The sequence below is a fragment of the Oryctolagus cuniculus genome, chromosome 2 (genome assembly GCF_964237555.1).
Source record: "Oryctolagus cuniculus chromosome 2, mOryCun1.1, whole genome shotgun sequence".
NCBI classification, from domain to species: domain Eukaryota; kingdom Metazoa; phylum Chordata; class Mammalia; order Lagomorpha; family Leporidae; genus Oryctolagus; species Oryctolagus cuniculus.
The window spans coordinates 73,462,829-73,484,154 of record NC_091433.1 but is presented as its reverse complement, the minus strand read 5'-3'; the positions used below and the strand labels follow the sequence as shown (position 1 = coordinate 73,484,154).

The 21,326-nt window shown below is 42.3% G+C and overlaps 1 protein-coding gene across 6 annotated transcripts in view; it reads left to right on the top strand.

Moving 5' to 3' along the window:
- The first annotated feature begins 2,551 nt into the window (after positions 1–2,551).
- Positions 2,552–21,326, top strand: part of MICU3 (mitochondrial calcium uptake family member 3) — a 136,791-nt gene continuing 118,016 nt past the window's right edge. For 4 of the 6 annotated variants that reach the window (XM_008251192.4, XM_051842596.2, XM_017338923.3 and 1 more), the window contains exon 1: positions 2,552–3,690. In XM_008251192.4, coding sequence (XP_008249414.1) covers positions 3,298–3,690 — 393 coding nt within the window. In that variant the 5' untranslated portion in view covers positions 2,552–3,297. Of the gene's footprint in view, positions 3,691–3,731; positions 4,083–18,278; positions 18,891–21,326 lie in introns of those variants that run through there. The other 2 variants (XM_051842599.2, XM_051842597.2) reach the window with 2 other exon arrangements.

The window sequence follows — 21,326 nt, the reverse complement described above, 5'->3', positions numbered from 1 at the left end:
AATCAATCAATCCTTTGTTTAAAACTTTTTTATAGTTTATTGGTATACTTGTGACATTTTGGATGATTAGAACATGGATTCCAAAGGTGACCATTTATTCAACTCCAGCATTTTATAGGAAACTGTGGCCTTCAAACCACTAGAACTATAACACAGCCAAGCGTAGTCCTGATCACTTGTCTTCTCACTGCTTATCCACTGAAAAATAGGCATTACTGGAACATCTTTTTGGCTTAACCTCTGCTGTTAATTTTTTTTTTTAATGTTTCAGAACATTTCTTTTTACTTAGTGAATGTATGTCTTTAAAGGTGTGCATTTTGTATAGGAGGGGCATTTTGTGGATGTTATTATTTTTCTTAAATACTTATTTAAAAGTTAGAGAGAGAGAGATCTTCCATCTGCTAGTTCACTCTCCAGATGGCTGCAATGGCCAGCACTGAGTTAGGCCAAAGCCAGATGCCAGGAGCTTCATCTGGATCTCTCAGGTGGGTGGCAGTCACTCAATTACTTGGGCCATCTTCTGCTGCTTTTCTTGGGCCTTTAGCAGGGAGCTAGATTAAAAGTGGAGTAGCTGGGACATGAACTGGTGCCCATATGGGATGCCAGCTTTGCAGGTGGCAGTTTTACCCACTATGCCAGAATGCCGGTCCCATTATTTTTTAATTAATTAGAGATAGAAAGAGACAGAGTGCTTCCATTTGCTGGTTTACCCCTCAAATGCCCAAAATGACCAGGCAGGTGAGAGGAAAAGCTGGGAGCTAGAACTCCTATGAGGGTAGCAGGGAACCAACTGTCTGAGCTTCAGCCACTTGCAGCCCAAGATTTGCACTAGTAGGAAGCTGGAATCAGGAGCCAGGGCCAGGAATCATTCAGGCCTCTTATGGGACACAAGAATCTCGAGTTGCAAGTTAACCACCAGGCCAAATGCCCACTCCTTATAGATATAAATGTCCAGGAGAATTTGATGCAGAGGATAACAAAAACTTGGCTGACTATATTAATTTAATACCATTTATAAATTTCTGAAGAAAGTTTGCAGATTCTGAATATTTTTTCTTAGAATTCTTCCTTTGGGAATTAAATTCAGAAAAATTCCACATAGAGGAATTCAGTTCCTCTTGTGTAGCTATAAATTATCAAAAGAGAAATTATGAAAAGAGAAAAATAACTTTTCAAATAAATTTGACTGTTAAGAGGCATTGTGGAAAGTTATAATTAGAATAACTTTTGCACATAGAAAGACATTTAATCCAAAATTTTTTATACAAATTTAAACTTAGTACCTTTCACAGCAGACCTTACGTTTCTAACCAGAGAAATTTCTTGCAGAAGCTGGAGCCTGCAAATTTATTAAATTAGAGAGAAATTGGATGGACAGATAAATAGACCCGTGTGTATGTTTGTGCATTTGAAGTAATCTTAGATGGAGAATCTCTGGTAATCGCTTTATTCATATACAGTAAGATACTATTGTGGTATCTCCCTAAATTGTCTTTAAAGCTACTCAGCTTTTAACATGCAACAAATACAAATTCATCAGTCTGGCAATTATGCCATTAGACTATGTGGGGAACTTCTGGGGGGAAAAATCAGGAAATTTTGTTCAGTCCAAAAAACACAGCATTGCTTTGAGAAAACTAAAATCTTCCAGAATTCAGAGGAGGCAGAAATTGAAACTTGGTCATAAAATAAGGAGCTATCAGAGTCTTCACTTATGACATTACTTACTTAAAGTTAACAGGGTGGAAGTGAAATGTGTGTGCACGCACACACACACACACACACACACGATATCCTTTTTATATGTCAGAGTTTTTTTTTTTTTTAACCACTTTTAGTAGCTTTAAGAAAATAAAATTCCATTAACCTGTATTAAAACAAGATGTAATGTCACTTAAGGGCAGGGGATCGGCGAGGAATAGGAATAGCAGGATCTGGGCCAGAGAACCTCATTTTGATTGCCTCAGAAAACCTTTAGTCTTCCTGAGGAGTTGCCAGAATCAACATTTCTTACCAGCGTGTCACTGCAGCCCAGCTGAGGCCACTGGATATAGTTTTCTACACCCAGGAACCCAAACATTTCAGGGGCTCCTAGCATCCTTCCACAGTTTGAAGACAAATGCCAGCGTGGGGAACTGCTAAGACTTTCTCATAAAACTGATTGGCTGTAGCAAACAAAAAAAAGCAAACGCAAGAAGTAATGAAGGCCGGTGCAGCTCCCTAGGCTAATCCTCCACCTTCGGCGCTGGCACCCCAGATTCTAGTCCCAGTTGGGGCGCCGGAATTCTGTCCCGGTTGCCCCTCTTCCAGTCCAGCTCTCTGCTGTGGCCAGGGAGGGCAGTGGAGGATGGCCCAACTGCTTGGGCCCTGCACCCACATGGGAGACCAGGAGGAAGCATCTGGCTCCTGGCCTCGGATCAGCGCAGCGCCGCGGGTGGCGGCCATTTGTGGGGTGAACCAACGGAAAGGAAGACCTTTCTGTCTCTCTCTCTCACTGTCTAACTCTGTCAAAAAATAAAATAAAAAAAAGTAATGAAGACACAATTCACTTATCAACTCCTTGTATTTACACCAACAGCTTTTCTCTAAAAACACCTTTCAAGATTTTGTCTTTATTCAAGATTTAAAAAAAAAAAAACTTCCTTTCATATGCTTAAGACAGTTCTGATCCGTTGAATCAAACGAGTCTAGGAATACGATAAAATATATCAATGCCATTAAAAACAGCATTGGTCGTCCCCCATCCACCGAGTAATCAAAACGTTAATTGCCTTAACTGGCAATTTCTACAACCTGAGCCAATTTTGTGTGACTCGTTTTTGGGGGGTACACGTGAGGACAGTTTCTAGTGTCGATCTGATCTCGAATTAGAAAATCAGGACACAGGGGATTGACATTCTGCGAGGGGCGCGGACCAAGCTCAGAGACCCAGCCGGCACGGCCGAGACGCGGCCCGCAGGCGAGCCGAGACCCGGCCGAGTTCCGCTGACCCAGCTGTGCCCTGCGGTGCTGGGTTCTCGCGCAGCCAATGCCGCCCGGTGTCGGCGCGATTATTTACGACCGCCCGGCTGCGCAGGGTGGTGCAGGCCCAGGAGCACCCGGGATCTGCCGCCTCTTCCAGGTTCTCCCTGGGCCGAGTCCCGCAGTTCCCCGAACCGAAGGCTGTCCCGGCCGCGCGTTCGCAGGGGTCGCTCTGACAGCGGCGAAGCCCGGCGCGCCGACTTCTCGCGAGGTTTCGCGCCCTCCTCACCCACCCCCTCCGCCCGCTCCCAGCTCCGGCGCCCGCGGCTCCCGCTATGGCTGCGCTGCGGCGGCTCTTGTGGCCGCCACCCCGGCTGCCGTCTCCGCTATCCCCTCACCAGCCCTTTCTGGGGCCGCCCGGGCGGCCTGCGGGGACGGTCCCGGGTTTCCCTGGCCGGCCCTTCTCCAGCCGGGAGGATGAGGAGGGTGCTGTGGCGGAGGCTGCTTGGAGGCGGCGGCGGCGGCGCTGGGGGGAGCTGAGCATCGCGGCGGCGGCCGGCGGGGGTCTCGTCGGCCTCGTGTGCTACCAGCTGTACGGGGACCCCAGGGCCGACTCACCGCGGGGGCTGGCGCCGGGGCGCCCCTGCGAGAGCGCGGCCGCAGAGCCCGAGGAGGCGCTCCGCGGCCGGGGGCTGCTTCCCATCCCGGTCGCTGCTGCCAAGGAGACGGTATGTGCGCGTGCGCGCGCTGGCCCGGCCCGCAGGTGACGCCCCAGGGTTGGCGGGCAGGTGTGATTCACCTGCTCGCGGGAGGGGGTGGTGTGAGGACCGTGCGGGGTGAGCCTGAGACGCGGGGCCTCCTGCGAGGTCGGACGTGCCGGGTTGTGGCGACCGTGAGCCGTGTGACGCGGATTGGGGAACCGCGGGCAATGAGACAGAGACGGGCTAGGCCAGGCACGTCCAGGTCCCCCTCACCCAGGTGTCCGGAAGACAAAGATGATGCCCTTGTGGCTGCATCAGGACCATACTTGTTTCTACGGCTGTGACCTTTCAGCCAGACCCCCACGACTCAGAAAAAAAGGGCAAAGGAACCCTCAGGCTGGATGAGGGCCCTACATAGGGTAAGGAAGTTTATTAGTCCCAAGAGAGGAAATACTAAAGTGTCTAGCCTCCTCATCACAGGTGAGAAGGAAGAACAATGTTGCCAGACTGGTAGAGAAAAGAAAAGCCCATTTAAAAAGTTTACTTCTCCCCTCCACTAAAGCTAGAATCCCTTAAGTAGGTAATGGGTAGAACACCAAAAGGCAGGGAACCGTGAATGAAGCTAATTCGTAGAGAGCAACATCACATAAAAATGCTCAAGTATCGTTATGTGGTCGAGAATATAAAGAAGGGTGTAAGGCAAGAATGAGTAAAGGAGCGTGATGTTTTTGTCACATCTGTGAATGTAGTAGTCACATAAGTGAGTAGGAAAATTATTAGGGAAACTTTCCTTGTAAGGCTAGAAGTGTGCGTGGAAGGCTTGCAGGAAAATCATTGAGAAAGCTGTGCTGTTTGTAACTATAGCCTTTAGTCTGTACATAGGTACACAACGGTGATTGGATGTAATTGCATTAGTTACTCTTTGTGGAGGTTGTCCATGTGTTTTAGTGAGGGAATCTGTTTTATGGTTCTTCTAGCAACATGTATACGATGAAGACTTAAAATACTAGCAGACACCTTCAGCCGTCATCCGTCCCCACCCCACCCAACCAGTGAACTCTTGTGGCTTATCTTGGAGAATGGCATGAACCTTGTGTCCTGGTTGACTAAGTTGTAACTTTAAATCAACTGTAGTTCATCTAGGAACAGATTAGCAAGGTAGAAAGCATTCATTCAGTATTTTCTTTTTAAAAGTTAATTTTACTTTTAAAGTTGAGACAAAATATCATGCAGTTTTTAACAGACCACAACCAGAAAGCTAGAACTCTCACTCTCCCAGCTACTAGTTGTATCATTTGGGGCAAATTCCTGCTCACAATGCCTGTTTCTTCATCTGCAAAATGAGGCTGATAGTCGCATTGTGAGTAAAAGAATTAATATATTTGAAGTACAGTGGTACCCCTGGCATGTAGTGGGCATTCAATAATTTGGTTATTTATTGATATTTAAGATTATACATATTTTTATTTGTTTACATTATTTAATGTTTATGGACGTTGCTATCCATTGTTTGAGAGATCGAATAATATTAAAAATCCTGTGTCTTACCCTTCCCAAGTCTGTCCCTGAGTTCTTTTTGGTTGTTCATTTTGTGTGTGGACTTTATGCCCTCTCTAAACTTTTACATTCTTCTCTTTATCTCTACTGTTTAAAATTTACATAGTTGGCCGGCAGCTTACTTGGCTAATCCTCCACCTGCGGTGCCGGCACCCCAGGTTCTAGTCCCAGTTGGGGTGCCAGATTCTGTCCAGGTTGCTCCTCTTCCAGTCCAGCTCTCTGCTGTGACCCAGGAGTGCAGTGAAGGATGGCCCAAGCGCTTGGGCCCTGTACCCGCATGGGAGACCAGGAGAAAGTACCTGGCTCCTGGCTTTGGATGGGCGCAGCGCACTGGCTGTAGCAGCCATTTGTGGGGTGAACCATTGGAAAAAAAAGGAAGACCTTTCTCTCTGTCTCTTTCTCTGTAACTCTGCCTGTCAAAAAAAAATTACATAGTAAATTTAAATTTAAATTAATTGTGCAAGTTATATAAGGGCCCTTTTCAATAGGGAAATATATGTCTGAAAATTCTGTGTAATTTTCTTTTATTATTTCTTTCACAGTTTCATTTTTTTTTTCTGTTAGTTTGAAATTCAATCTCCGGACAGATCTTAATCTAATCCTTTATTTTTTAGTTTTTTAAAGAGAGAGAGAGAAAATACAGAGATTTCTCATCTAAAGATTCACTCTGCAATTACCAGCAACATTTGCAGAGTGTTGCCTTGGGCCAGGCTGAAACCAGGGACTGGAAATTCAGTCCCCTGCTCCCACATGGATAGCAGGGACTCAACTCTTTGGGCCATTACCTGTTGCCTCCCAGGGTGGGCATTAGCAGGAAACTGACCAGAAGCTGAAGCAGGAGTTAAACCCAGGAGCTCTGATTCGGGGTTCTCATGTCCAAAGGGGTGTTGTTACTGCTGCTCTAGGTGTTCACTAATGTTTGTGTGGTACAGCACCTTATTGTGTTTCATGGTTGCAGTATTTTCTCTTGGACTATAAAGATGTAAATTATAGTTTAGTCTTTTGCTCACTTGGGTTACTTTGTTTCTTTTAGGTCCTTTGTTATTCCTGCATGATTTTTACAAACTCTCACCTTGATTTTGGAAGGTTTCCTCACTGTTTTTTGCTTGTTTGAAAACCACTCAAGGTCTTTGTTCATAAACCTGGTTTTTCATCTGGTGATTGGGACTTTTCAGTAGAGCAGCATCCAGATCTCAGTATTTTTTGGCTCTCTCTTATCTGGTACCGTTGAGTTTCTTCAAAGAGTAGGAAAGAAAGGAGGGGCAGTAATCTTAGGGATGAAGGCACAGATACACGTATGTGTAAGAGCATGTGTCTTGTGGGCTATCTCCTATTATACTTACATGTTGGTACTCAGTCCTCTGTTTTCAACACCAGCACTTACACTGTCTTATAAGTCCTTGTGTTTCCGAGGCCTTGTACTTTTTAGGGTTCCATATAGAAGTTAACTTACTCCTGTTTGATCTTCTCCACAGCACACAGATCATGCCTCTAAGTCAGTTATTTCACCTCCAACTCTTCAACTTTATAAAAGTCTGGTGAATTATTTTAAATGATTTAGGGCTTTCTCTTTCTTAGTCTGTATATTTATGCTGTTTTAAAATTTACTTATGATTTTAGTGTGGCCAGCGGAAGAAAAGGTTTTGAAGGAGACTCATGTAGTTAATCTGCCGTTTTTCAGATTTCTGCTGCTTCATTTATTATGTTTACTTGATCTTCCTGAAGTGGTAGAAATGATTCCTTTAGGTGTTTAAAACTATTGCTAAGAACTTTTCATAAAGCCTCTTTTAAGCAGCATATTATGTTGGGCATAGCTTGGCATATAAATTAACCTGTGTATGTTATAATACTTTAACTGATGGAAGTCAAGAGCATTAACCTATAAAAATAAATTCTATTGCCATTGCTTTGAAGATTTCTGAACTTCCACCAGAAGGCCTCTGACTGATAAAATATTCCTGCTGATCCTGTATTCTCCGATAATGACTTTTTGGGGAACTATTTGTGTGAATTGCTTACCTTCTTTGCTTGTCTTAGCACTTTAAGGAAATGGACTGTATTGGTCTTGGTCACCTTCATATTTTCCTTGTCAGGTAAAGGGCTTAGCTCTTGTAGACACAATAAATATTTGTTAAATTAGACAAGCCCATGATAAATATTTGTATGGCATATATACGTTGAAGAAGTACAACTGCATTCTGTGAGTATTATTGGGTTAATATTTTGTTCAACTAAAGTAGTTATTTATAGTCATATTGACTTCAGTCAGAGTCAAAATTCCAGTCTTTGGGAGACCACATCACGTGACACAGTATTTATTTTAATTGTGCAAGGTTGGCTTGCCAAAATTTTCCAGTAAATTGTGGCCTTGAACTTTACCATAAAGAGATGTTGACAAGATTATTTTGAGAACCTTAAACGTTTTAGCCATACAACACTATTTTTATTAGGGGGAAAAATTTTGTCCTAGAACTGCCTTTTTGTTTCAGGTCCAGAATAAAAACAAAACAAAACAAACAAAACCCTCAAAAAAACCTCAGAGTGCTTAACACTTTACTCCTATGTTTTATTTATTTTGCAGAACACATGAGCTATTTTATGATTTGTTTATTTGAAGAAGCTTCAACTAATTCAGTTTTACTGTGGGGTGGAAAATGAGTTCAACTGATTTTCTGTCTGCTTTTTATTCCTGCATTAGCTAAAAATCCTGCATTAAAATTTTTTTCACTATATATCTTTTTAAAATTTTCATCTACTTGAAAGGAAGAGCCAGAGCAAGAGAGAGAGAGAGAGATTGTACATCTGCTGATTTACTCCCCGAATAACTGCAACAGCCAGGGTTCTGCCAAGTTGAAACCAAGAGCTGGAATTCCATCCAGGTCTCCCGGGTGGGTGGCAGGGACCCAAGCACTTGAGCCATCATATGCTGCCTCTCAAGATGCATTATCAGGAAGCCGAGCATTATCTAAAGCAGAGTAGCTGGGACTTGAACCAGCACTCCGATAGTGGATGCAGACATCCCAAGCCGGAGTTGAGCCTGCTGCACTATAATGTCTGCCCCTCTTTATTGTATGTATTTTCCAGGGCATCTTGAGATATAGTTTTATGCTTATTTTTCCCCCAGCATATTGAAGAATTTATCAGATGTGTAAATGGAGAATAGTTAGGAAAATGAAAATAGGTTCATTATGTGTAAAATAATATTGTTGTATAGGAAGATAAACTAAGTGATCCCCTCTTTTGGTTTCCTGAATCACCTTGTGACAAATAAGTCCACCAGATTCCACCTGCTCACTTTGAAATGGTTTGACCATGTAATAAGTTCACATACCACCATTTGAATATAGAGCCTCCCTCCCACAACTAAATCACAGTAAGATTTGGATGAATTTCCGAAAAGTATATTCTCTTTCTGGTTACACCAGAAATGTAGTTGTGGGAATCTTTACCTGGGATTTGATGAAAGCTGGTTGTGACACTTTGTAGGGGTTCTTTTATTTAGATCCACATTGGGAATCAGGACATGAAACCGTCCTAACTCTGAACTTAAATTTTTAAAAAATCTTCATCTTTTCAATAATTTCAGCATTAAGTTTGAATGAATGTGTATAATAATTTTTTTCCTCACTCTGTGTGATCTCTATGAAACAAAACAATCAAAACAACAAGAAGAATTGAATTGTATTTTGAATTGGAATTCAGGTGTATTTGTGTTTAATGTGACATCTGAACTGATTTTCACATACGATTCTACTTATGTAATTTTGGACTGAACTGTTTATGATTACTTAGTAAAATGTAATTATCCTTTGGACTGAATATATATAATTTATCTCTAGTAATTTTTCTGAAATGAGTGCCATTTTCTTCCTAAAGATTAAAGAAACTTTGGAATCATTAAAGCTATTACAATAATGTTACTTTAAAAAAATTTTTATTTACTTATTTGAAAGGCAGAGTAATAGAGACAGGAGATCTTAGATAGATGGATATCCTCCATCTGCTGGTACACTCCCCAAATGCCCACAACATCCAGGGCTGGGTCAGGCTGAAGCCAGGAGCCAGGAACACTATCCAGCTTGGGTAGTTGGGATTTAAATACCTGAGCCATCTTCTGCTCCCTTCCAAAGTGCATTAGCAGGAAGCTGAATCAGAAGCAGAGTAGCTAGAACTCAAGGGGCTGGCATTGTGGAGTAGGGGGTTAAGCCACAGGTGCAGTGCTATCATCCTTTGAGGGTGCCTGTTCCAGTTCTGGCTGCTCCATTTGCAATATAGTTCCCTGCTAATGGCCTTGGGAAAACAGTGGAAGATGAGCCATCTGTTTGAGCTCCTGCCACCCACTTGAGAGACCAGGATGAGGCTCCTGGCTCCTGGCTTTGGCCTGGCCCAGCACTGGCCTTTGTGGCCATCCAGGGAGTATACCAGTGGATGGAAGATATCTGTTTCTCTGTCTGTCCCCCTCCTCTCTTTGTAACTCTGATTTTCAAATAATTTTTTTTTTAAAGGCAGAGTAGCAGAATTCAAACCAGCACTCTAATATGGGAAGTGGGCATCCTAAGTGCAGCTTAACCCCCTACACCAAAATGCCAGCCAACATCCCTACATTTTATAGTATGTTTTTATGGAGTATAAAGAGGTGTTTTGATACATGTATGCATTTATAATGATTAAATCAAGTGAAAGAAATTTGTATTCTTTTGCAATTTACTTCTAGTGAGAATGTACAATAACTATAATGCAATGTGGTAAAGTAATGTGAGGGGAGAAATAGAATTCTACCATGGGAGCATGGTAGAAGAAGATATACCCCAGGATCGAGGCCTTAAACATGGCTTAAATGTGCAGGAAGCTTCATCTAAGAAAAGACTTAAAGGATGAGTAGGAATTATTAGGTACAAAAGGAATGCAAGGGGCCGAGGAAATATATTCTAAGTCAAGGGAAAAACATGCGGTAGCATAATGTGTTCACAGAACTGGAAGAATGTCGATATAGATGTAGCAGAGAATTTAAGGCAAAAAGTAATCAGACATAGTCTAATAGTTGATAGGAAAGTGGATAGTGCAAGACCTTCAAAGGTCAACTAAGGAACGTGAACTTTAAGAGAATTGAGAGACATTTGCTTATTTTTAGGGATGAAGATGATATATTAAAATTTGTATTTGGAAAAATCACTTTAGGTGTAGAGGCAATGGGGAAGGAGAGGGAGGGATGGGTAAGGAGTCTTAGGTAAGATGCTATTGCTTCTTAGAGAAGAATGTGAGAGTGTTGTGGGGAGCAACTCGGACTAGACTGTTACTGGAATTAAGACTTATTCTGTGCATCTGCTCTCCCACAATATGGCGCTGAGAAGGGAGTAACAACTTCTACGCAGCTGCCTCTCGCCAACTTGAGTGATGACCTGCAGGAGCTGATCCTGCTCCTGATTGGAGGAGAGCAGCGTACTCGGCATGTGGGTAGCAGAGTTGGGATTGGTGGAAGAGGACTATAAAGGAGGAGAGAGACAACATGCACCAGGAACATCTAAGAGGAACACTTGAGCAGCCCCCGAGAGAGCCGGCCGGCGGTGTCCCGCTCCCCCGCGGAAGTGGGGAAAGTGGCGGGGGGAACCGCCCTTCCACGGAGGTGGAAGGGTCGGTAGCCAACCCGGGAAGAACCAGCAGCAAACCCGGGAAGGGCCGAGCAGACAAAAGAATAGCACAGGGTCCTGTGTCGTTCCTCCGCGAAGAGGGGGAGCGACATAATGGTACCGTGACTCGGATATGAAGCCTAGGCAGGGTTTAGTGTCGTTCCTCCACGAAGAGGGGGAGCGACAAGTGTGATTCTCTTTAAGTCTTTAATTTTTAAAGAAAATATACATGTCTATCAGTTTTTAGCCATAATACGTCCTTAGATAAGAGATGGTTATTACTTTACTAGGGAAATTATTGTAAGAAGTTACTGAATTGGAGAGAGATTGAGGAGGTAGGATCACTAGTACTGACTAGTTGATTGACTTAGAAATGAGGAAGATGGAAGAACCCAGTGATATTGAAGTCCTTGTTTTGGCAGCTGGAAGGATGTGCTGCATTTCACTGAGACTGGGCTCTCAAGAGAAAAAAGAGAAGCTAGTGGGCATGGGTTGTAAAATTTTAATTTGCACAGTGGATCCAGGTATTTATTGGACAAAGGAAAATTTCCAGTTGGATATGTAAGTCAGAAGCTCGAGAGAGAAATATGTACTATAGAAATAGAGTTGGGAATCAAATACTAAATGTCATGAAGAATGGATAAGGCCAGCTCTCTTCTGTGGCCCGGGAGTGCAGTGGAGGATGGCCCAAGTCCTTGGGCCCTGCACCCCATGGGAGACCAGGAGAAGCACCTGGCTCCTGCCATCGGATCAGCATGGTGCGCAGGCCGCGGCGGCCATTGGAGGGTGAACCAACGGCAAAAAGGAAGACCTTTCTCTCTGTCTCTCTCTCTCACTGTCCACTCTGCCTGTCAAAAAAATAAAAATAAAAAATAAAAAAAAAGAATGGATAACATTGTTCAGAATATGTAAAATGAAAAGAGAAAAGCACCTAAGGAGGGCGCCCGTGAGCATCCGTGATTTGAAGGACTGACAGAAAAAGGAAGCTCTGCCAATGCCAAGAAGGTGCAGACAAGTAGAAAGAAGACAAGGAGGGACATGGAAGCAATGAAAGATAGTACCCACCAGAGGCAGTAGTCACAGTAAATGCTATCCAGGAGGATTCCAATATGAGAAACAGAAAATTACATTGAGTAAGCAATAACAAAGTCATGGGTGATTTTTGAAATAATTTGAGGTAAAAATCAAATTATAGTTGGATAAATTGAGAATAAAGGTGAGGAAAAAGTAAGGTAGACAAGGTGAGGACGTGTTGACAACTCTTTCAAGAATTGGGCCATGAAGGGGAGGAGGGAGGATGGTAGCTTGAGGGACATAGAATTGTTTCCTATTTTTTTGTTTGTTTCTTAAGATGAAAGCTCCTTCAATGTATTTAAATACTGAAAGAAAGAGGATCATTGATTTGTCAAGGGCCAGAATAAAAAACATAAGTGAAGAGTTTGGTCATAGATGATAAGACAGATGATACTTACATTGTATTAGGAGGAGGAGATGGGAGGAAACAGATTGTATACATGTCGAGTGGCAAGTATAACTGGAGGAATTCTTGCCTGATGGCTTCTCTTTTCTCTGTGAAACAGGAGGTGACTCCATATCTTGAAAGAAAACCATAGAAATGTAGGGGTAAGGATGGATGCAGTTAAGATGCTGGTTAAGATGCTACATCTTGTTTTAGAGTGGGTTGGTTCAATATCCACCTATGGCTGCTGATTCCAACTCCCTGCACTGATGGTTCACATAACTGGGGAGACCTGGCCCAGGCCTCTCCATTTGGGGAGTGAACCAGTGGATGGGAGTGCTGTCTTTCTCTCTACCTCTTAATGAATGAATGAATAAATGAATTTAAAAAAGGGATGTGTGGACTAACTACAACAAAGATTTGTAAGAAAGTGGATGATTGAATTAGCCACCGTGAATTCAAAAAAAGAAAAAATGTAGAAAACCGTATCTCTTGATTTGATCATATTTTATTTTTGCAAACTTAAATATGAATTTTGAAATTATAAAGTGAATTATTAACTTGCCCAAGAAATTTAGTATTTTGATATGATCACAACTTTTGCTGTACTAACTTACTAAGTTGTTTTCTGCTATTCCTTCTTTTTTTAAAAAACTTTTGTTTAATAAATATAAATTTTGAAAGTACAACTTTTGGATTATAGTGGTTTTTCTGCCCATAAATACCCTCCCACCCGAAAACCATCACATTCTTCATTAGGATTCATTTTTAATTATCTTTATATATAGAAGATCAACTTGGTATATACTAAGTGAAGATTTCGGGGCCGGTGCTGTGGTGCAGTGAGTTAACGCCCTGGCCTGAAGTGCCGGCATCCCATTGGGCGCTGGTTCGAGACCTAGCTGCTCCACTTCCAATCCAGCTCTCTGCTATGGGCTGGGAAAGCAGTAGAAGATGGCCCAACTCCTTGGGCCCCTGCACCCATGTGGGAGACCAGGAGGAAGCTCCTGGCTCCTGGCTTCGGATTGGCCCAGCTCCGGCCGTTGCGGCCATCTGGGGAGTGAACCGTCGGTTGGAAGACCCTCCCTCCCTCCCTCTCTCTCTCTCTCTCTCTCTCTCTCTCTGCCTCTCCTGTCTCTGTGTAACTCTGACTTTCAAATAAATAAATCCTTTAAAAAAAAGATTTCAACAGTTTGCACCCACATAGACACACAAAGTATAAAGACTGTTTGAGTACTAGTTTTACCATTAATTCGCATAGTACAACACATTAAGGACAGAGATCCTACATGGGGAGTAGGTGCACAGTGACTCCCATTGTTGATTTAACAATTGACACTCTAATTTATGACGTCAGTAATCACCCAAGGCTCTTGTCATTAGCTGCCAAGGCTGTGGAAGCCTCTTGAGTTCACAACTCCGACCTTATTTAGACAAGGCCATAATCAAAGTGGAAGTTCTCTCCTCCCTTCAGAGAAAGGTACCTGCTTCTTTGATGGCCCATTCTTTCCGTTGGGATCTCACAGAGATTTTTCATTTAGGTCATTTTTTTTATGCTACTACTCCTTAAGAGATATATAAATCTTAGTAATCTGATCTAATTAGTACTTTTTTTTTTACCCATGATGTAATATTTAACTTACATAGGAAATGCACTAAACTTATAATACAATACAGATTTAATTCTTTTTATTTAAACTTGATAGGCAAGTTTAAACTGGAGAGTATTAGATCTCACTGATCTTTAATTGTTGTGCCAAAGACTGAGAATTTGAGTAACTTTATTTTGTGTGGTGTAAACACCCTTGTGATAGAGAAAAATGTCTTTAAAAATAAGTCAAACAAGCTCTATTTATGGTATTATCTACGTAACATTAAAGAAAATGCCTGTTCATTTGTGTACTAAACAGGATTTTCTGGTTATATTATTGTCTTCCCCTTCCTCTTTAAGTAAGCTTTTACTCCTTTATTCAGCACTGCATCTTAGTCCAAAATCAGTGTTGATCTTTATGTTGTTGTTTAACTTATGCTTGGGAAAATTTCTTTTCCCTCATGTCTTCACTTTATAATGATCCCTTTATGCATTTCTACTTATGATTGCCATCTGTAACAGCTTCAAGTTCACAGCAAGCCAAGTGTAATAAAGAATATTTGGATTGGGATCAGGAGACTTCAGTTAAGATAGTGATTTAGCCTTTACTTACCTATGCTCAGTATAGAGTCAGAGAACTTCAAAAACCATTTTATTTACATCTCGCCACAAAAACTTAGTGCTCCTGTCTAACTGCAACAAAGCTTGAGAGATGTAACTTTCATATTATGTGCTGGTGCACCTAGCTCTAAGGAAAAAACTGTAGAGTTAATAATGAGTATCTGTCAGTCTTTATTAGCTGAAATATATCCTGTCAGGTAAATGGCTTTGATATGAAATGAAAATGAAAATATTCCAAAATGACTTGTGGAATATTCACTTCATAAAATAAATGACTTAGACTTCTGGTACTAGCAATACAGCGCTCTACGTAATCTGTCATATTAGTCTTAAACATACTTTTAAAATACCACACTGTACTTACCAGAAACTGAGGGAAACTGCTAGGGGCAGAAAAAAAGAGGAGACTAATAACGAGAATAGTGTGTGAGCTATAGCTTATATAGAAGCTATATATGGGGGAATAATGGAATCATTATGAGATTTTAGGGACTTGGGTTTTAACTCCTGTGTGGGGACTGAAGGCAAGACCTGTCTTGTCCAAGGAAGTTGGAATTTAGGTACCACCTACCTAAAGCCAGAATCCTCAAAAAGGACAGGCTTAAAAAAAAAAAAATCCTACTCCCTATACAAGCTAATGATAAGAGAAACCTGAAGATCTCTGAACTGTTGAGTGGAAAAGGGGACTCTCTTGGAATGTATGAACATGGTTCCTTACCATTTCATGTGGGTTCAGAGTTAGAATGTGTATTACCCAAGCACAGAAATAGTAGGTGCAGCTGAAAGAAGGAAATGCAAATCTTCCTTGAGGGGTAAATGCCCTGAGCACTGGCTCTATGTGGTCCTTTTTTTTTTCTTTTTCTCTTTTATTTACTTTTTTTAAATTTTATTTATTTGTTTGAGAGGCCGAGTTAGAGAGAGAGAGAGAGAGAGAGAGAGAGAGAGAGAGAAAGGTCTTCCATCCGCTAGTTCACTCCCCAAATGGCTGCAATGGCTGGAGCTGGGTCAATCTGAAACCAGGAGCCAGGAGCTTCTTCTGGGTCTCCCACATGGGTGCAGGTGCCCAAGGACTTGGGTCATCCTCTACTGCTTTCCCAGGCCATAGCAGAGAGATGGATCAGAAGTGGAGCAGCTGGGACGTGAACTGGTACCCATATGGGATGCCGGCACTGCAGGCAGAGGCTTAGCTTACTATGCCACAGTGCCGGCCCCTCTGTGTGGTTCTTACAGATAAGGTCTAGATGAGGATGAAGTCAGTCCAAAAGGACAAAATATGTGAAGTTCTGTGAGTTAGAGTCACTAATCTAAATGATTATATCCTTGTCAGTTTGATAATAGCATAATTTGGCTGAATCTGTAAATGAAGTATATTCAAAATGATGAAAGACAATGAAAACTCAGTATGAAAAACAGCAAAATAAAACTTCTGGAAATATGAAATGTACCTATTATAAGCTTCAGTGGTTATAAAGCATAACTGAATAGACTATTAGTAAACTAAAAAATAATTTGAGGAAACTGCACAGAATGTAACACAGAGGTAAAGAATTGGCAAGTATTAAAGAGTTTAGGAGACATAAAATAGGCTGAGTCTACAATTTGTCTATTAGACTGAAAGAATAAAGAGACTGAGAGAGGTAATGCACTGATTATAAGAGAAAATGGCAGGGCCAGTGCTGTGGTGTAGTGGGGAAAACCACCGCCTGCGATTCTGGCATCCTATATGGGTCCCAATTCGAGTCCCAGCAGCTCTACTTCTGATCCAGGTCTCTGCTATGGCCTAGGAAAGCAGTGGAGGATGGTCCAGGTCCTTGGGCTCCTGCACCAGTGTGGGAGACCTGGAGGAAGCTCCTGGCTCCTGGCTTCAGATTGACAAAGCTTTGGCCATTGCAGCCATTTGGGGAATGAACCAGTGGATGGAAGACCTCTCTCTGTAGCTCTGCCTTTCAAATAAATAAATAAATCTTTTAAAAAAAGAGAAAATGGCTGAGAAGTTCCCAGAAAGGAGCAAAGACAGTAATCTTCAGATTTAGTCACATTGTAGTGAAAGTGTAACATCAAGGATAAACGGGATACATTTCCCACAAAGGGACTATAGTTGGTCTGAAAATATAGACCAATCAGTGGCAGCTGATGGAAGCCTAGAGGACAGGGGAATCTGCCTGTCTTTAAAATGCAGAAAGAAAGTAACTGCCAGGTTAGAGTTCTATATGTAGGTAAATTATCATTTAGGATTGAGAGCAAAATTCATTTTCCTAAGGGATAGAGTTTACCACTCTCAGATCATTGTTGAAAAAACTATTGAGAAGTACATATCAGGAAGAACTGATTTAAAAATAAATAGAAAAGGTGAAAATCACAAAGCAGTGGTAGATAGGAATGAGTAAAAATGGGGCCAGTCTTAAACATTGACTATACATAACAATCATAGTATCTTGTTTTTTTTTTTTTTTTTTTTTTTTTTTTGACAGGCAGAGTGGACAGTGAGAGAGAGAGACAGAGAGAGAAAGGTCTTCCTTTGCCGTTGGTTCACCCTCCAATGGCCGCCGCTGCAGCCGGCGCACCGCGCTGATCCTGGCAGGAGCCAGGAGCCAGGTGCTTTTCCTGGTCTCCCATGGGGTGCAGGGCCCAAGCACCTGGGCCATCCTCCACTGCACTCCCTGGCCATAGCAGAGAGCTGGCCTGGAAGAGGGGCAACCGGGACAGAATCCGGCGCCCCAACCGGGACTAGAACCCGGTGTGCCGGCGCCGCAAGGTGGAGGATTAGCCTATTGAGCCACGGCGCCGGCTCAGTATCTTGTTTTTTAAAGATTTTTTTAAAAATTTATTTGAAAGACTGAGTTACAGAGAGGCAGAGAGAGAGAGAGAGAGAGAGAGACAGTCTTCCATCTGCTGGTTCACTGCCCAAATGGCCGCAATGGGCAAGGCTGAACCGATCTGCAGCCAGGAGCCAGGAGCTTGTTCTGGGTCTCCCATGTGAATGCAGGGGCACAAGAACTTGGGCCATCTTCCACTGCTTTCCCAGGCCACAGCAGAGAGCTAGATTGGAAGTGGAGCAGCTGGGACTCGAACCAGGACACAAATGGGATGCTGGCACTGCAGGCGGAAGCTTTACCCTCTATACCATGGTGCCAGCCCCATAGTATCTTTTTTTTTTTTTTTTTTTTTTTTGACAGGCAGAATGGACAGTGAGAGAGAGAGACAGAGGGAAAGGTCTTCCTTTTGCCGTTGGTTCACCCTCCAATGGCCGCGGCCGGCGCGCTGCGGCCGGCGCACCACGCTGATCCGATGGCAGGAGCCAGGTGCTTCTCCTGGTCTCCCATGGGGTGCAGGGCCCAAGGACTTGGGCCATCCTCCACTGAACTCCCGGGCCACAGCAGAGAGCTGGCCTGGAAGAGGGGCAACCGGGACAGAATCCGGCGCCCCGACCGGGACTAGAACCCGGTGTGCCGGCGCCGCAAGGCGGAGGATTAGCCTATTGAGCCACAGCGCCGGCCCCCATAGTATCTTAAAGGGAATTAAACCAAGATGTATCTCGAATATTGAGCAATAGTAATATGCAAGCAAATAGGGCATATGTAAAGTATTTAAGTCGAAAACAAAAGTAAAATGAGATTCCTACTTCATGCCATAATCAAATCCAGACCTTTATTTATTTATTTATTTATTTTTTTTGGACAGGCAGAGCGGACAGTGAGAGAGAGAGAGAGACAGAGAGAAAGGTCTTCCTTTACCGTTGGTTCACCCCCCAGATGGCCACTGCGGCTGGCGCACCACGCTGATCTGAAGCCGGAGCCAGGTGCTTCTCCTGGTCTCCCATGCGGGTGCAGGGCCCAAGGACTTGGGCCATCCTCCACTGCACTCCCTGGCCACAGCAGAGAGCTGGCCTGGAAGAGGGGCAACCGGGACAGAATCCAGTGCCCCAACCGGGACTAGAACCTGGTGTGCCGGCGCTGCAAGGTGGAGGATTAGCCTGTTGAGCCGCAGCGCTGGCAAATCCAGACATATTTTAAAAATCTTTTTATGTATTCCTGTTAACTCCATTTGTCATCCCTTAACAGCTACTCCAAAATGTTGTTTTCTACTCTACCTGCAGCATGCTCCAGCTTACCCCTGTCTCAAGCATATGAGTTCCCTTCACTCCTTACAGAGAGAGAAAGAGAGATCTTCCATTCACGAATCCACTCCCCAGATGGCCACAATGTCCAGGGCTGGGCCAGGCCGAAGCCAGAAGCCAGGAGCTTCATCCAGGTTTCCCATATGGGTGGCAAGGGTCCAAACGCTTGGGCCATCTTCTGTTGCTTTTCCCAGGTCATTAGCAGCAAGCTATATTGGAAGTGAACCTGCTACACCACAATGCAAGCCCCTGAAGGTAACTTTAAGTAAATGAGTATGAATGCCTGCAAGTTACTGCTGGCAAAATGGGATGTGATATAAACAGAGCATATCAACTTTCATCTGCATCTATGGTTTAGAATGTATTTGTTAAATATGCATATCCAAGTGAAGTTAATGGTAGGGAAGAGCAAAGTACCTTCATAATCATTACTAACCAAGAAAATTGGTTGGTAAAAAATAGAAGACCAGGTTCATTCAATTCCACAAGTATGTTGACCTTGGGAGTTTATTTAGTGTAATGTTTTAAAAGTCAAAAAAAATTCTCTTGGTCAGTAAAATCCTTGCATAGCATATTAAATTCTAGACTCTATCATGTTCCGGGAGCATTTTTTTGTGAACATACTCTTCTCCAAAAGAAATACCAGATCAAGTATCTAATTATATGCTTTTATTTATTATTTATTTTCAAGCCATCAATATCTCCAAGTCTCATAACCAACTTGATATACAGAATCATCTTAAAATATGACTGTATTAGTTAAAGTGGACTAGTTGGTAGTAACAAATTTCAGTGGATTAACTGAAATAATTAATTATTATTTATGTAACAATTCTAGGTGAGTATACTGATTAGCAGGAGGACTCCTGCATTTGGCTCTCCTCCATGTGATTATGTAGATATTTACTCAGGTAACCACTTTGCCATCTTCAACACAATGAAGAATATTTCCAGCTTTTCCTCCACTGCACAGGTATTTACTCCATTATCTCTCCAGTTAGCACTTCCTTGTAGGAATAACCTTTAGAGTATACTGTGTTACCCATCCAAAGCTGGAGAGGTACCATGCACATATATTCCATTTTAAACACCTGTAAAATGAAAAGAAGACTTTTATTTGAGAAGGAGAGAGTGTGAGAGATATCTCATCTGCTGGTTTGCCTTCCAAAGGCTTACAATGGTGTAACTGAACTAGGCTGAAGTCAAGAGCTGAGAACTTAATCCAGGTCTCCCACATGTGTGATAATGAATCTAATTGAACCATCACTTTTGCCTCCCTGGGTCAGCATTAGCAGGAAGCTGGAGTCAGGATCCAGAGCCAGGAATCCAACCTAGGTACTCTAATGCGAAGTGCAGGCATCTTAACTACTGTCTTGACTGCTGGGCTAAATGTTCACCCTGACAATGGATTTTCTTTCTTCTAAATTGCACTATTACTATGTTATAACTTCTTGTGTAAGAAAACTTTCTATATTATGTTAACCATCAAGAACACTTATTTCCCCTACTATACATACCAGCAACTTCAAACATCATGCACTTAACTTTAAATTCTTATTGTAAGAACTGATAACCCCCAAAGTTTACATAATAATTTTAATCAGTAAATGTGTGTCTACCACACATAACAATATATGTATAAACTTGTGTTGTTTTTAGTTAGTCCTCAGTCATCACGATCTGCACAAATAAATGCTACTGCCTTGATGAAACCTGAAAGAGAATCTGCTTTCCACCTCATGACTTAGTTTCCTGTGGTAGGAGAAGTTCAGCAGCCTGAGTCTTCTTCCAGCCACCACACAGTGAATCTGGTGTGCAGCCATTTTCCAGATGCATGTTCTGTCATTTGCTGGGAATTTATGAGCCTGCTGTGGCTCCATGCAAGCAAACACTACATATGTATTCGGGCATAGAGAAGGATTTTTTTCCATTTTTTGGAAACTCCTCCTTTTTCTCTTCTTTCCTGCATAACTGAATATTTCAAACTGGATGTTTTTTCAGAAATTTTCTTAGATGATGAAACAACCTCGAAATAATTCTCTCCAGGTATAAAAACTGGAGAGCCAAGTTAGAGACTTAAATATTAATTATGTCATTTAAAATGCTATTTCTCAAATGAGGTATGATGTGTAGAGATTCAGTCTTAGTGTTCTACCACTGTCTCTTTGACAATGACTTCGTCATTAAATTTTATTATCACTTTATCGGTTAGATGTCATAGGAATCACTTTTGGAGAGCTGGCAATTGACCTAGGAGTTAAGCCTGAATTCTACATCGGGTTACCTTGGTTTGATTCCAGATTGTGGCTGCTGACTCCAGCTTCCTGTTAATGCAGACCATAGGAGGTAGCAGTGGTAGATCAAGTAATTGGGAGACCATGTGGGAGACCCATGCGGGAGACCAGAATTGAGTTTCCAGTTCTCAGCTTCAGCCTGCCCAGTCTCAGCCATTGTGGACATTTGAGATGTGAACAATGAATGGGATTCATTCTCTATCTGTGTCCATTCTCAAATAAATTAATTAATTAAATCATTTAAGCTTTTCTAATATTTTCTTTGGTTATTATGTCTTCTCCATTCCTTAATTTCTCTGAAAATGTTTTAAACTCTTTTATAAATTAAATATTACTTCTATAAACTTGTTTTCAGATAGTGCCTTTTTGGGCTTCATTCCTGTCAAATTCAAATGAC